At 35.9% G+C, this 16361-nt stretch overlaps 1 protein-coding gene across 1 annotated transcript; it reads left to right on the forward strand.

Moving 5' to 3' along the window:
- The first annotated feature begins 7782 nt into the window (after positions 1-7782).
- Positions 7783-13832, forward strand: h6pd (hexose-6-phosphate dehydrogenase (glucose 1-dehydrogenase)). The gene is made up of 5 exons (XM_026261869.1): positions 7783-7855; positions 9759-10426; positions 10637-10754; positions 10849-11118; positions 11234-13832. The coding sequence occupies exons 2-5, from the start codon at positions 9785-9787 to the stop codon at positions 12571-12573; spliced, it is 2370 nt and encodes a 789-aa protein (XP_026117654.1). The 5' UTR covers positions 7783-7855; positions 9759-9784; the 3' UTR covers positions 12574-13832.
- Positions 13833-16361: the final 2529 nt, after the last annotated feature.

Consider the following 16361-nt stretch of genomic DNA (forward strand, 5'->3'; position numbering starts at 1 on the left):
GGCTTCATTCATGGATATGGGAAGTCAGGTGACTCCTCCCCTTGGAATGCGCTCCATATATGGCGCTGGTGGGCGGGCCCTGGGACGCGTGAGTGCTTTGAGTGACGGCCCCCACACCTGTTCAATGAGCTTCGGATGTTTGCCCACGTTCATTTGCACAATAGTAATTTTAGACGATTGGGTACGGTATCAGTTCAAAGAGAGGGCTTTTAGTATCCCTCTCCTTTGAAGCTAATATTCAGGTATTTCTTTTGCAGACTGCAATTAGTTTCATGTTTTTGTGCGGTTCACCAGGAATTTCAATAGGCTTAAACGATAATAAAATATAAATAAAAAATGTTTGTAATGGTTATTAACAGTGACTGAAAACTATTTTAAAATGTTCACAAGTTTTATATTACATATCACTAAGAGAGGTTATAGATACATATATATTGAAAATACACTATTCTAGTTGCATTTGTCCGGATAGAGTTTTATATAATGCTTTTGTGGATTTGTAAAGATTTTTTTCAGCACAGGGTAAAGTAAAATTTTTTTAAAGCATTAACTGAAAATAAAGCTATAGGTTGATGTGTTATAGGGCTTAATATATTTGGCAAACCAACCATTGCTATTTTATTCCCATGACAAGTCAGAGAAGGGGTCAAGTGGGCTTGCCTCAATGAATGAATAACTGCTAATGAGTTGAAGGAGTATGAATATGTAGACAGCGAAATAGGACAAACAAAAGCATCGCCAGGCAACGCAAAGGAATGCTTGAGTCAAGTCTTCTTTGTGCAGCAGTCTGTCAGAGTTCCTTGACCTGAGAGTCAAACACAAGCTGACTTCTTCTCAAGAGCTTTGGAGGCTGCCTGCATTGTGAGAGCAGCTATAAATATTCATTAGACAGAATGAATGAGAGACCTCAGCTTTAATTCTAGACAAACTCATGCTGGGATTTATGTGGCAGGGCTCTGAAAAAAATCAAGACTCAGAGAATTTTTTTACTGGCATTCATATAAAGACTAGACTTAAACCCTGATCTATCAGTTAAATGTCTTCAAAGCGTTTTGCATTCTGTATGTCTCCAACGTATTCATGCATTGTAAAAACATTTTAATAAAACATGGATAATTAAAAACATTTTACAAGAAAATACAGTTTCAGTCTTTCTAGTGTGTTACTTTCTGTTTCTTTTTAATTATTTCTGAAATTCACTAGCAATTCCTGAGTGAAAATTGTTTCATTACCAAATGTTTTTCAGTGTATGCCCACAGAGCAAAATTAAGCCCATCCCAATTATAAAAACCCAGAAAGAACTATAGGTGCGTATAAAATTCACATTTGTCAGAGCAACCAGACCCTCCATTCCAAAGCCCTTTCTAAGAGATGATTCAAGAAAGAAATATTCTCAGTCAGCTGGTTTTAGGGTTATGTTCACGCATGATGTGTCTGCCAAACATGCCTGGCAGAGCCCCAGGTTAAAACAGCTAACCAACTGAACCATACCTAAAGGCATTTTCATGTAATGGTCAGTTTCGATGTTTGGGGCTATTTGACTTGTCATAACATGTTGTCTCAGACTACTGGAAAGAAAACAGCCAAAATGCACTTTTAAGTTTTTGTTTTAGAGCATTTTATCAATTTGAATCTGAATATTTTAATTGCAACACACAACACACTCTTACATACATATAAACATTACAGTTTTATTTCCATATATATTCTTTTCTAAAAAGGTTTTTACATCAGTATTTGATCAAAGATCATCTTTATGTATGTATTTACTTATTTAGATTGTTTTTTTTTTTCTGAGTTGTAAAAACAACCGAAATCCTCTCTCTAAAAAAAAAAAAATTACTGACTCTGAGATCAACTAAAATGAAACAAAATTTTTGGACCTGGCTTCATCCAATGTGCTGATTTTTGTTTTGGAAATGTATGCAAATTGGTGCATGTTTAATTAAAAAGGGCATCATTTGCATATTTAAACATTACATTTCAGAATTATTTTTTTTTACACAAAATATGTTTTTTTTTTTTAATTTAATCAGTCAGCTGTGGAGATATTAGATTATAGGTTATCTATTAGGTCCTATTAGGTATCTATTCTAAATATTAAATTTTTAAAATGCATTAAGGAAATACTTTAGGTATGCAAGTAAATACAATACAGTTACTGTCAATTAATGCTAATTGTCTCTATTAGACAAATGTGACCTTGGACCACAAAACCAGTCATAATGGTCAAAACTTTGATTTATACATGTATGGTTTGTTAGGAAAGGATAATATTTGAAAAGCTGGAATCTGCGGGTTAAAAAAAATCTAAATAGCTGACCAAATGTTCTGAGCAAGTTCTGAGCAATGCATATTACTGATCAAAAATTAAGTTTTAATATATTTACAGTAGGAAATTTAAATAAATATCTTCATAGAACATGATCTTTATTTAATATGATTAATATGCTAATTTTGACCCATACAATGTGTTTTTGGCTATTGCTGCAAATATAACCTTGCTACCTATGACCGGCTTTGTGGTCCAGGGTCACAAATAGCATTCTGACATTTGTAGTGGTATATTGTACATAATACCATTACAAAGCTCACTGTAGTATAAACGCCTATATCAACTAATCCAAAAAACTGCAGGCCAATTAAAAATGGCAAGCAGTTGGCCACAAAGGCCAAACTGAATGTGATCTGCTTATTAATAACATTCCCTTGTGTATTTATGTGTGGAACATTTATTAATGCTTTAACAAAGTCATTCTTTGTTTTTCACACCAGCTTTTATGAATGCTGAGTACGACTCTTAATTTTTGGAGCAAGTGCTCGGCCACACAAAATGGATGATTAATGATTTCGCTCTGTTTGGTGTTTAAGCACAAGACACTTATGTTCAGAGGGACATTTGTCTTCAACAAATGAGGAGCTAGAGCCATTGAGATGCCCTCACAATACCGAGCTCCCTTTTCATTCAAGGGCCATGTGTGTTGCAGGAGGCCTGAATTATCTGCTTCACTCCCATCAACCCCCCTTCACCTCTCCACCCTGTTCCACACAGCCGCCAATACAAAGCACTTCACGCCAGGAGGTTGGCCCGTTACTCCAGGGGTCACGGATCTGCAGTGGGACCACTGCTGCAGGGTCATTCAACTCTTCCACCCCTCGACTCCCTCTTGTCACCCTCGTCACCACCTCTCACCAAAAAAACGCAAATACAGAGGCGGCCTTCCATTGTAGGCTGCGTCGAGACTGTCTGCCCCTCAAAAGCTTTGTTAACACTCCCGATCCTACACTGATCCCTTTACTGGGGGTGAAGGGAGTGCTGTCGCAGGATATGTGCCAGTGACATATGGCGAGATGTTAACACGTTATTAATGCAAAGTTAACAAAATTATTTCTGTTAAGTAAGTCGTTTTGGATATAAAGTGACTAAAAAGTATTTAGCCACTTAAGCTGTACTTAAAAATTGCATGAGAATAATGAAATATCAACGCAAGTGGCATTTCCTTTATATTAAGCTAATGCAAGAATGTTTTGTAAGGATGATTGTTTTTATTTTACAAAAAGAGACTTTTGTAAAATTATAAAACGATGTCTACACTTCTCAAAATTAAGACCATAATTATTTGGGATACTTTTATAGTTGTCAAACATAAACTGTATGTCTGAGAGATGAACTAAATGTGTTTAGTCTGCTAGGATATTTGTGTGAAATGTGTGATTTCATACATCCACTTGGTTTTAAATAATGACAAAAATGTATGAGAAAGAAAAAAGTTAAATTAAAAGAATACTTTTATAGATCAAGGATGCGTTAAATTAATCAAAAGCGACTGTAAAGACATTTACATTGTTACATTGTGAATTTTTCCTGAAATCTTGAAATTTACCACGGATTCCTCAACAAAAAAAAAAAAAAAAAAAAAAAAATATATATATATATATATATATATATATATATATATATATATATATATATAGCTGCACAATTGTTTTCAGTATTGACAATAAGACATATTTCTTTAAACACACCAAATCAAAATATTAGAATGATTTCTGAGGGATCGAGTGACACTGAAGACTGGACTAAGCTAGCATTTAATTTTCAACAAGTTGTACGTACATATATATATACAGTATATATATATACATATATATATGTGTGTGTGTGTGTGTGTGTGTGTGTGTGTGTGTGTGTGTGTGTGTGTGTGTGTGTGTGTGTGTGTGTGTGAAAAGATGGATCTCAAAATTATAAAGTCACTATTGAAAAGGGTTAAAATATGCAGAAAATGTTGGAAAACTCAAGAATGTGCAGGAACTGGAGGATTTTTCTGAAGAACAGCAGGCAGGTGAACTGCTCAGCAACAAGGGGCTCATGAACAACTATCACAAAACAGAAATACAGTCCTGGATCATTCAACTGTAATACAATTATACATGACCAATCAGAGTCAGGAATTTCTGAAAACAGATGAACCAAAAATAAATAAATAAATAAATAAACAAATGAATACTTGAATTAAAAAAAAAAAATCCAGAAAACCATGTTTTCAATTTTAACTTTGCTTTATTGTCATTCTTCCACATAGTATAACAGAAGATCGAAATGTTGTTTCTGATGGACCAAGGTGCAAACACAGTAACACAACAGGTATACACATTCATAACAACAGGGATCAGACATAAGAGCACATTAAATATAATGGGCAATAAACATGATGAACACAATACATATAACAAGGCAGAAGTGTTAAATGAGGTAGAAATGTGAAATTGTAGAAATGTAAGAAATGTAAGTGTTTAAGGATAAAGTTCTTGTGCACAATTGAGTTGGCTCAGAGCAGATATAAGGTTAGAATATGTCCATTTGTTTTTGGTGCACAGGCCAATGTGCAGATGTGCAAGAGTGCCTTTAGTGCAGATGTATGTGAATGTCCATTAGAGTGTTTTTTGTTGTTGTTGTTTGTTTTCCTTCTTTCCTGCAGACATGGGGTAGGTAGGCAGTTTCTGATGGGAGTAGGATGCTGGAATATAATATGAACTATAATTTTGAAATATATGCTGAGGATGTTTAAGTGCCATGCAATTAGTACATAAACACCATCAGCATAATATTTCAGGTCTTTTCTAAAGAAATGCTTTTTCTTTGATCCACCGCCTAACTAACAGCATTCATTCACTCTTTAATCTGGCAGCATTGAGCTCTTAAGTAGCAGGCAGAGCTTTAAATTAGTCAGTGCTTAGACACAGGAATGATAAATGTATTGTGTGTTGGTGAAGAGGCCCAATAAACAGGATGGCACACATTCATATGCATGTGTTTGTGTGCTCAGCTTGATTGGAATGTTGTGCCGGAGAAAGAACAAAGAACTTCAGGAGGAACAAAGCACTTGAATCTAAAGGAAGAAAGGCAAGTGACAGGGTGGCAGTGGGAAGGGGGTGATGGGAAGAACATGGACGGTTGTAAGAAGTGTGGGAGATCTTACACACAATGAACCCCCTGATGCCATAGCCATCCTTACCTCCAGCTCCCTAACACACACACACACACACACACCCAAATTACATGTAGCCCAATTGGCTGCAGGTTAAGACGGCGACAGCTGAGCTCCCTGGTTTTTCCTGCATGACACACATGCACACACACTTGCAAACCTGCTACACCAGAGACACTTGTCACACAAACAGGAACTCCTGTCACCTAGTTTACAGTTTACTTCTCACTTTGAGCTTAACTGGTGATCCAGCTGGGAGGCCTACACTAGTGTGGTCCCAGCTGAGTGTACATGTGCATTTGATAAGCCCAGTGCAATGCTCCTCATTGTTCTGAAATGGCATGGAAATACAACCATCTTCATGACAAGACTATACAAATGGCTGACAAAAGTTTGGATGACTCTAACATTATTACATATATTTATTGATAATAATATTTCAGACTTGTAATGGTACTCTATATCATTGTGTGTGGTAGTGTGAATTGATTTAGTAATTCTGGAAAGAAGTAGAGTATAATAAAATCATTATACTCTATAATCTCTTTAACCAAAAAAAAATATATATTTTTATACATGCCCTTATGATCTCAGATTGATTTTCCATTTTCATTTTAGTTCAATTATAATTCAGGTGTGTTTTTCCTGTTTTTATTATTTTTAATATGTCTGTGTAGTTTCTATTACTTTTTATTCTATATTTTTATATTTTAATTAGTTAGTGTTTATTTTATTTCAATTAAGTTCAGACAATAATAGCCGTAGGAGACAATATTATATAAGGGAAAAGATCCTGCAACAGAACTTTACCATCAAAACAATGCTTTTGATTTTACCAGTGTGTGTGTAATCTAAATGTATAATATTTGAGCTATTAGCATCATCTAATAGAACTGCAATATGCTCGGCATATCATGCTACTATTTTTGCAATATATACACTAGTCAACATTTGAAATTGGATCAAAAACTTTCATCAAAGTTGTCCTAAAACCTAAAAGCGTTCTTGTCTTAGGATAACTTTGATGAACTCTATTGATCCACTTTAAATGTTGTCTACAATAGTTTGTATAATAAGAACACCATGCAGATTTTCAGATTTTGCTCTGCACATGACTTGACTTTACTACTGTGCAGTATTTAGTAAGCTAGTATTCATTCAAAACAATAGACTGTTTTGAAACAGCTTTCCTAAACGCTCCCCAATCTGCCATTGGTTGAATACCCTTACCCCAAACTCATACCATTAGCAAGTGCTATGTTATGCTGCTTCTAGGGATCATGGGGTCAAGGTTTGACTGGTTAAAATAGCCTCATTACCCTCTGGATGTAGATGTCGTCTACTACACCATCTGATAAAAAAAAAAAAGAAAAGATCTTTTTCTTTTACGGGCATCCACAAATGTTGGGATACTCTGACAATTTTTTTGCAAGCAGTAAGCCTACAGTATATAGATCAGAAATATTCATAACAGTTGATTGATTTGTTGTTGCACTTTTAAAATAGCCTACTAATGGTGCATATTAGCAGGTTTGAAAACAGGTTGGATGACTTTACATGTTATCTGAGATGAATGGTTCTTGTTTGAATACTCTTTGCCTAAGACTCTTTCTCTCTCTAAATTAAATGTGCAAAAGAGGAATACATACATGTACAGAAAGACAAGAATATTGTTTTAAAGATAACACTTATGAAAACTCATTGCTCAATATTTTGTGAAATCAAATGCAAGAATGCCTAACCTCCTTTATCTGCAGGTTTGTGACTTGTGTTTTATAAATGTCTTGTAATTTACCCGTGGCATTATATTTACCTGCAGCATAACACACGGAGTAATTTCTTAAGCACCTATTGGCAAATATCGCCCTCCTTTGGGCAACACACAGTCTGCATAACACAAACAGTAGTGGATTTACATTTTCGATGCTAAATTCTGGATAATTAATTAATAAATAATAAAAATGTGAATTAAATAATAACAATACAAATCTTAAAAGTATCAAAACGGATTCGTTTCCATTGCATAGATAACCTTCCTGGCTTCTCAACGCAGACTTTAATGGCATTGATTTAATTGTTTGTTTCACATAACACGCTCGCTTTTAAACTTCCCTTCTCGGTACGTACCTCTGTTATGATATTTACATTTAATTAATAGGTGTTTTAATTGGTCATCAATCACTTTACAGGTTATTGATTCCCCGTGTTCTCAGTCAACGTATTTTTTTTATTTTTTACTCGAATGTTTTGTGCTTAAAAACCATAAGATTAACCAGCAGCGCGAACACGTGACCTTCTACTACGCTTGTTTGTAGAATGTCACCACGCCGCTCGAGCTGTCACCACCATACTGTCCAGAGAATCAGGTATGTCCTCACAGTCTCTCTCTGTCAAACCCATCTTTGTCCTTTTGTATGCGCCACTCTGCCTGCAGATGTTTTATGTACGGTAGTACAATTTATAATGTTAGCATTTATTTGCCTGAGTCAGTTGGCAATAACCATAGACTGTATAAAAACAGGCAAGAACAGGTGCTGTCAGGGTCTGTTTATGTGCTTCGTGAAGATAGTATACTCACGTCCGCCTCTGATAGTGTATTTTCATGTTTTAAAATTCAGATCAGATCAGAATCCGCGATATATGGTCACATTTAATTGCATAAATGTTAATAATTCCAACATTTTAAATAAATGATTTTGGGTCTCCATAATATAGGCTACTGGATAAAATAGCCCTTAATGAGGTTAAGTGACATGATTTTGATGGGGCGTAATTAATTGTCTTGTCAGTTATAATTAATCAAATGTAATAATGTAAGTGCTTGAATTGATCAAAGCTTAGTTTGATATAAGTTCATATAAATGTTTATATTGTTCACTAGATAATATGAATAGGAGAAATGACCCGAGTGTGCGCTGAATTACATGAGTTCTGTGCAGCAGCTGTTTATTTAACACGACTGCATCCTGTTATGCTTATTTTATAGTCTTGAGTGTTTCAAGGAATTTGTGTATTTATTTTAAGTCTACACAGTGCCTCTATGTTTAAGTTTGCAACACCCAAATGTGCAAACAGTGCTTTAGGGTTGCATGTACTGTTGTTATCTTTGGCCTTCACACAAGCTTATCATGAGCTATCATGAAATCAGAATCATCCTGGTTGACAGTTTTCTAGAAGATAGGTGAGGTCAGAATGATTCCAGCAATTCTCAACTCTGACATAGTCACCTTAAATATTGGATTCTCTCTGTTTGACTACGATGTGTAACCTTTCATTTCATTCAGGTTTTTTAACCGTAATTGTAGTCCGTTTGTTCTGGGGCTGTTGGCATAACCTTGATTCTAAGGGTGAATGCTTACCTAGAGATTTCATTTGCATTACCATGGTTCTTGCTTTTACTCATTATTCCAAATCAGTCCAGGTATAGTATGTCAGTGGATTATGTCACCTTCTTTTTGACTTGGGCCTATTATAGACCATACTGTATAGACCTGTATCACAATAAAACTAGTATTGATAAATCAATAAACACACCTAATGAGCTCAAATCAACAGGATTTTATTGTGCTGAGTGATTTTAAAATAAGTAAAAAAAAAAAAAAAGGACTTTACGTTGAAAGACACAGTGACTTACAGACATGACTCATTAACTATTACTGTATATTAACAGTTTTTGTGTTGAATCATCACAGAGTGATTATGCAGATTTGTAATGATGATACATTGGCGAGAATTACATGTAAACAGGATACAGTATATTTAATGTATCAGACAGCTAATATTAATATAACATTTGTAAAAACGGCTAAAATATCGATGTAGGCTAAACATTAGTTTCTAACAATAAAAAGTGATTTTCCCGTCTTTGAATTTTTCGATCCAGTTGCAATTCTTTTAATGCTTCCGAAATGTTTATTTAGTGACTAAAGTTTTATCTTATTGCAGTGCTGACAGTTCCATATGCTTTATGTGAGGTTTGAGGCTAGTTTTTAATCATCAGCCAAATGTTTGCAAAAGGTGTTTACTTTATACTGAGTTATAGATGAGAAATAAAGCCATCAATAAGCCAAGCAAACATTATAATCCAGCTTCTGAATACATTCCTTTAAGTTCATGCTTAATCACTCACAGTTTTCATAGTTTGGTTTTCCTTTGTTTTTTATACATGTGTGTGAAATCTTTTCAGAATTTGCATCAAAATAAATCTTTTTTTTTTTTTTTTTTTTTACAAATATTCTAAAATCCTTTCATTTTTATTTCTTTTTAAAGGGTGGGTGTGTGATATTACAATTTTTATGATAAAATGGGAGCTGCTGCTAATGGCCATCATATGCTGGCAGAGAGGCCACACAGATAATCATGAGACTAAGAAGAGACTTGGCCATGTGACTGTGGTAGTTGTGGGTGGAACAGGTGACTTGGCCAGGAAGTACCTGTGGCAAGGCTTTTTCCAGCTCTATGCTGACCAGGTAGGCAAAGGACACACCTTCTCATTTTACGGTGGGGGCCTTTCGCCAACCGAGAAGGGGACACCACTGCTGTTTGGGATCTTGAAGGAGTTGGCTTGTCCTCTGGAGCTCTCTGCAGAGCGCTGTACTTTGGTCAAAGACCAGTTCCTGCATCTTTCCAAATATCACCAGCTGAAGACTACTGAGGACTATGAGAAGCTCAGCCAGCAGATCAAGCAGCAGCTAGAACAGGAGGATATGGTCGAAGCAGGGAGGCTCTTCTACCTGTCTGTTCCAGCTTTCGCGTATGCAGACATTGCAGAGAAGATTAACAACACCTGCCGCCCCCCATCTGATGCATGGCTCAGGGTGGTACTGGAGAAGCCATTTGGTCACGACCTTTACAGTGCTCAGGCCCTTGACAAAAAACTGTCAGGCCAGCTGAAAGAAAATGAGATGTACAGGATTGATCACTATTTAGGAAAGCAGGTACAATCTTAATTTAATCAAAATACAGTAAAAAACACTATAATGAAATGCAAAAGAACATAATTTACTTGAAATGTAACATCCTTTATGTATTAAGTATTCAATTCTTTCAAAATAAAATTTTTATTGTGTACTTCCACATAAATAACAAGATCTACATGAGCCTTATATATATATATATATATAATTTTTTTTTTTTTTTTTTCGAAGGTTGTCTCTAAAATACTGCCATTTAGGAAAGAGAATAAGAAACTTCTGGACCCTATCTGGAACAAGCACCATATCCAAAGAATAGAAATTGTTTTGAAGGAAACCCTGGATGCCAAAGGTACTGGTGTTTTAGTTGCTTATAAATGCAAGTTTTTCTCCACTTATCTTCTTAATGATTACTTCAGCACTTATTGTCTATCATTCATTTACAGGCCGGATTCAGTTTTATGATCAATATGGCGTCATCAGAGACGTGCTCCAAAACCACCTCACAGAGGTCATGACCCTTATGTTGATGAACCTTCCTGCAAACCTGTCCAACAGCATGGAGATTCTACAGAACAAGCTTAATTTCTTGGCTTCCCTTCAACATGTAGATAACAGTAATGCGGTTGTAGGTCAGTACCAAGCTTACAATGGAGAAGTTCAGGAAGAGCTAAATAAAACTAAGGACTACTTCAGCTTGACCCCTACATTTGCTGGTGAGTAGAAGAGCTTTGTAGCTACATAATCCAGCATGTTTACATGCACACAAGAAAAATGCTTATAGCAAAATCAGTCTAACCATGCTTATGTGGACAATAATTGTCTTTACAGGTGTGGTCATTAATGTCAACAATGCGCAATACGAGGGTATCCCCATATTTATGACCTCAGGCAAGGCACTTGATGAACGGGTATCTTATGCTCGTGTGCTTTTCAAAAATGATGTATTTTGCATCCAGGATCCGAACAATGTTCAGTGCAAATCCAAACAGATCATATTTTATCTGGGTCATGGAAACCTGCAATACCCTGCGATTCTTGTCAGCAAGAACCTGTTCAAGCCCGAACTGGTAAGCAGCGGTGACTGGAAGGAGGTCACAGAATACAAAGATGTGAATGTCCTGGGGTTACCACTTAGTGACTATTACATCCAGTCACCGGTCACACCCAGAGAGGCTTATTGTGAGCTGATCTCGCATGTCTTCTTGGGACGCAAGGACAGCTTTATTAGTGCAGAGGGACTCCATGCTTCTTGGGCGTTTTGGACTCCCCTCCTCGAAGGTCTGAGTCGAGTCTTTCCACGGGTGTATCCAGGTGGTGAAGCTAATGGAAACCTGCTGAACTTTCAGCTGCAGGGCCATCAGGTTGCTTTTAGCCATGAAGCCGTGGTCAACGTTATCAACCCCAGTGCCGAAGACAACTTCCAGGTGATGCAAGGGAAGTACCGTAGTTCTGAAATGGTATCTGCCTGGGCACAGGAACTGGTGGAGCGCTTGGCTTCTGATCTTCTCCTGGCTGCTGAGGAGGCCATTAGTGAAGAAGGTCAGTTTCACCTGGCGTTGTCTGGTGGTTCCAGCCCAGTGGCACTGCTTCATGCACTGGCCCTGAACCTCTACACCTTTCCGTGGCGCAACACTCACATATGGCAAGTGGACGAGCGTTGTGTGCCACATACAGAAACCGGCTCCAACTTTCGGTCTATTCATGATCTCCTGCTTCAGCATATCCACATACCCTACTTCAACATCCACCCCATGCCTGTGCATCTCACCCAACGGTTATGTGTGGAAGAGGATGGTGGACCGGCATTATATGAGAAGGAAATCAATAAACATGTCAACGGCTCCAGTTTCCACTACATCCTGCTCGGCGTAGGCCAAGACGGCCACACTGCCTCATTATTCCAGGACACCAAATTGGAAAATGATGAGGAACGGTTGGTTATTCTGACAGAAAGCCCCATTAAACCACATCAGAGGATGAGTCTCACATTCACAGCAATCAATAGGGCTCGAAGGGTAGGTGTTTTAATTATGGGCAAGAGCAAGCATGAACTTGTCAGTCAACTCAGTCGAATTAAGGGCGAATCATCCAAGTATCCCATTACCAAAGTACAGCCGAAAACCGGTACTCTTATATGGTACATTGACTATGATGCATTGTTAGGATAAATGGTCTAAAGACCAGTACAAACTGGTCAGTGAAGCCACCCGCCAGGGCTTATAGCTCAAATTGAATGCTGTATTGTGAATGATTGAAGAGTATAAATTGAAGTGTAATTTTCACACCAACTGAGGTGTGATATGTGTGAGAGTTATTTTCATGCTGTGATAAGGATTTTGAAATTCGACTGTGCTACAGAATCATTGCATTATAAACAACTGACAACTTCAAATCTCAGGAACTTTTCAAACTAATTAATCTTATAATGCTGCTGAAATACTTATTTCACAAGATAAGATGGTTGAGAAGCAGTTAAGAAGATACTTATGAAAATTTTAATTCCATATCGAACACTCTTTCCACTTTTGTGACCAAGCAGTGATCAGATAAAACATATATTTAAACATATAATTTTACTTTTTTACTTTTTACATAGCTGCAATTATTCATCAGACTGCCAAGAAAAATTGAGATGAAGGACCAACTCTTTGTTTTTCAGAGGAAACTAACAAGATGTATTTGGTTTCTTTCCCCCCTTCTTTATTGAAAGACTTAAATTAAATGGTAAAATCCCGTTCTAGACATAATCACAAACCTCGGGTTAAGTAATACTAATAAAACATATACACACAACTTGCCTAAGATTGCATTGCCAGTGTTTTTAGGACAGAAAAAGTTTGAGTTTACCATTTCATCTTTAGACAGAATTAAGTTTCTATTGTTGGCCTTATTGATGAAACCATTCCAGAACTACATTGTTGAAAATGTATTAGTGTAAAAGATTTTTGTCATACCTCAGAAAACAAAGGTTCATTATGTGTTGAGCATTTGAAAAGGCACAACACCACCACAATAGTTTTATATCTACACATGAATGTAAAGTCTCTTTTTATACTGTGTTGTTTATACAGTTTTTATACAGCTTTGCATGCTTTATGAAACACTGCAGGAGTTGTTTCTGAACAGCTGGACAGTATCATCTGATTCATAACCAACGATTTAACTTTTTTTAGTGGATCCAAACAGCATTACATTCCACAGGGATCTAAATCATCTAATGTGAAAATGTTAATAAAACATTCAAATAAATGCACACATATTAAAGTCCGTTTACACAAATAGATTCCTGTTTTTAAGGTGCCTATAAATACTAAATGTTTAACATCGTTGAGATAATATTGTGTGTATTTCAACAAAGTATGTGCCTTTCTGACTGGTTTAACATTTGTATTGACACTTTTGAATAAAGTGTATTGCTTTTCTATTATATGTTTTAAGGAACTTTTGTTATGGTATTCAGCTGTATTACATGGAATCACATACATCATTTTATATTTTGCAGTGGTTTTAATACATAGCAATAAAATATATTTTAGAATTTTTTTCCTCTTTCCAAATATGACCCAACCACGTAAACTACAAACTCAGCGAGTTTATATATAGTTATAGCAAAAATTCAAAACACAATATATGCAATTATGCAATCTTTCTTCTCCCTTACACTGTAATATTAGTGCAAAGGTGCCTCACAACTGTCTGAAAAACCACTGAAACCATGTTAATAATAGATGCACCTGTATTGAGTGTCAGTAGAAGACCATACTGCAGCCATGGCTCATTTTCAAGCCCAGAGGCACGTATCTCTTAACCAATGAGGAAACAGTATGTGGATCAGGCAAAGACCTCCTCTAACCAGAAAGAAAGCTGGAGGCACAAGAACAAAGGTTATTTTTTCTACACTTATTATGCTAGAATTGGAATGGACCAAAAACCAAGTACCTGTATATAATTTTACCTGTTGAAAGTATGCAAGCCCAAGAGACTACCAAAGAAAATATGTATAATTCTGTGGTGGTTTTTGCCTGAGAAAAGCAAAAAGTGACATAAGTTAATTTTTTTAAGCTAAAATCATGTTACCATAATTTATACTTACACACTGTGGTGCAGACAGGGTAAGAATGACTGTACAGAGTCCCTGGATAAATGTGAAAAGCCCAAATGAGTGAAAAGCTACCCTGATACTCTTGGGAACTGGGTCCGTGAGTGTAAGCACTACAGCCAAACCTTCAGTGGGGTGAGAAGGGTTGATAATTAGTATTTTATATTGGAAAGCAGACAAATATATGCAAAAAAAATAATAAATATCAAAATCAGATTACCTGTTGCTAAGAAGGAGAACACAATGAAGGCTATGAGATTGTTTAAGAGTGGCTTTTCACAATAACGAGACGTTTTTGGCCTGTGAAAACATTACTGCAGAATAATAGATATAGCACGTGATAACAATAATGCACATATTAGCACTTTTATCTGTGAAACGTTATATAGCTCACTTACCTTGACAAAACATAAAACTGTGGCGCCAGGAAAATCACCACAAAGATGAAAAGAACAATCTGACTGCCAGAGAGAACATTTTGACAATTTTGATTTTAACATTTTTATGTTACTGTATATGCATCACACTCCAGCTTTACAACAACAGATAAATAAAACAAAATAGTGTTTAGCATCTGATTAGTACTTATTTCCTATAGATAGATAGATAGATAGATAGATAGGTAGATATGTTGTTACCTTACCATTTTAACCTTTGATGTCTTGGAAGCCACCTGCTGGTCTGAAAAGCTGCATGAACTAAGAATTGGTGAAGCATTGTACCGTCACCTCAGATGAGCCATTCAGCAGAATACACTTTTATCAGCAAGATGTAGGCTACATCTATAATTCAAGATTCTTTTTTTAATTATCTTAAATCGCATCTTACTGAATTTAATTTAGTATTTGCATAGTGAAATAAGTCCGAGAAGTCTGAGGGAAGAAAATTCATAGAATAATTAGAGGATTTACCTGAGAAGTGTGATGCTAGTCAGCACAGCAGGTGATTAGCTCTGAGGAGAACCGAGATCATCGGTTGGATAATATCAAATGACGCCCTCTAGTGGTTTGTCTGAGTATAGTTTTAGAGATTTCAAATTCTGGATCAGAGTCGTGTTTGTGTAAACCGGTTTAAAGCAGTGATCAGCATATTGTGTAAAACTGTTGACGTATAATAAAACCCGTATACACTGAAGAAAAAAAAATGGTGTAGGATTACTTTAGAACAATTTTCACTCAGAATAACTACTAGTAAATTTCACAATGATACACACACACATATAATTTTTATATAATAATATGATTTTATATTAATATATAATTTTTTAATTGTAAGAAGTATTCCAATAATCTTTGTTTTCATTACAACTTTGGGAAAAACATTTTTTTTTTTTTTTACATGAAGCACCACAATGAATAAACCTTATTTCACACTTTAAATCCTTACAAATTATCATGGCATGAAAGAATGAGGACTAATAACAGCATGATTCTTTTAAGTGTTGTGTGTTAATGACTTTTTAATTTTTTATTATTATTGTATTATTATTATTAGAAACCCATCTTTTCAGAATATAATGACTTTTGGTCATTTTGATTTTAGTCTCCTCATCACAGAAGACTTTCAGTGTTTTTTATTCATTTTGAATCTTCACTGCCCACTGCCCAATTTTCAGTGTGAACTTACAATGAATAAATTACAAAACCCAGCTCAATGTAGCCTCAAGACAACCTCGTCTCCCAGAACAGAGGGTCAAGAAAACATGCCTGTCATTTCCACAGCATTTTGAAAGAAAGTAATCTACCTGGCTTCTTAGAAAATAGAAAAAGAGAGGAAAAACCACCAACCGGCCATCTCCATGCCACATTGTTAATGAAAGATAATGAAATGACCTCAAACCTACTGGGCATCTCTGAT

Source organism: Carassius auratus, chromosome 6 (assembly GCF_003368295.1).
Source record: "Carassius auratus strain Wakin chromosome 6, ASM336829v1, whole genome shotgun sequence".
In the NCBI taxonomy this organism is placed as follows: Eukaryota; Metazoa; Chordata; class Actinopteri; order Cypriniformes; family Cyprinidae; genus Carassius; species Carassius auratus.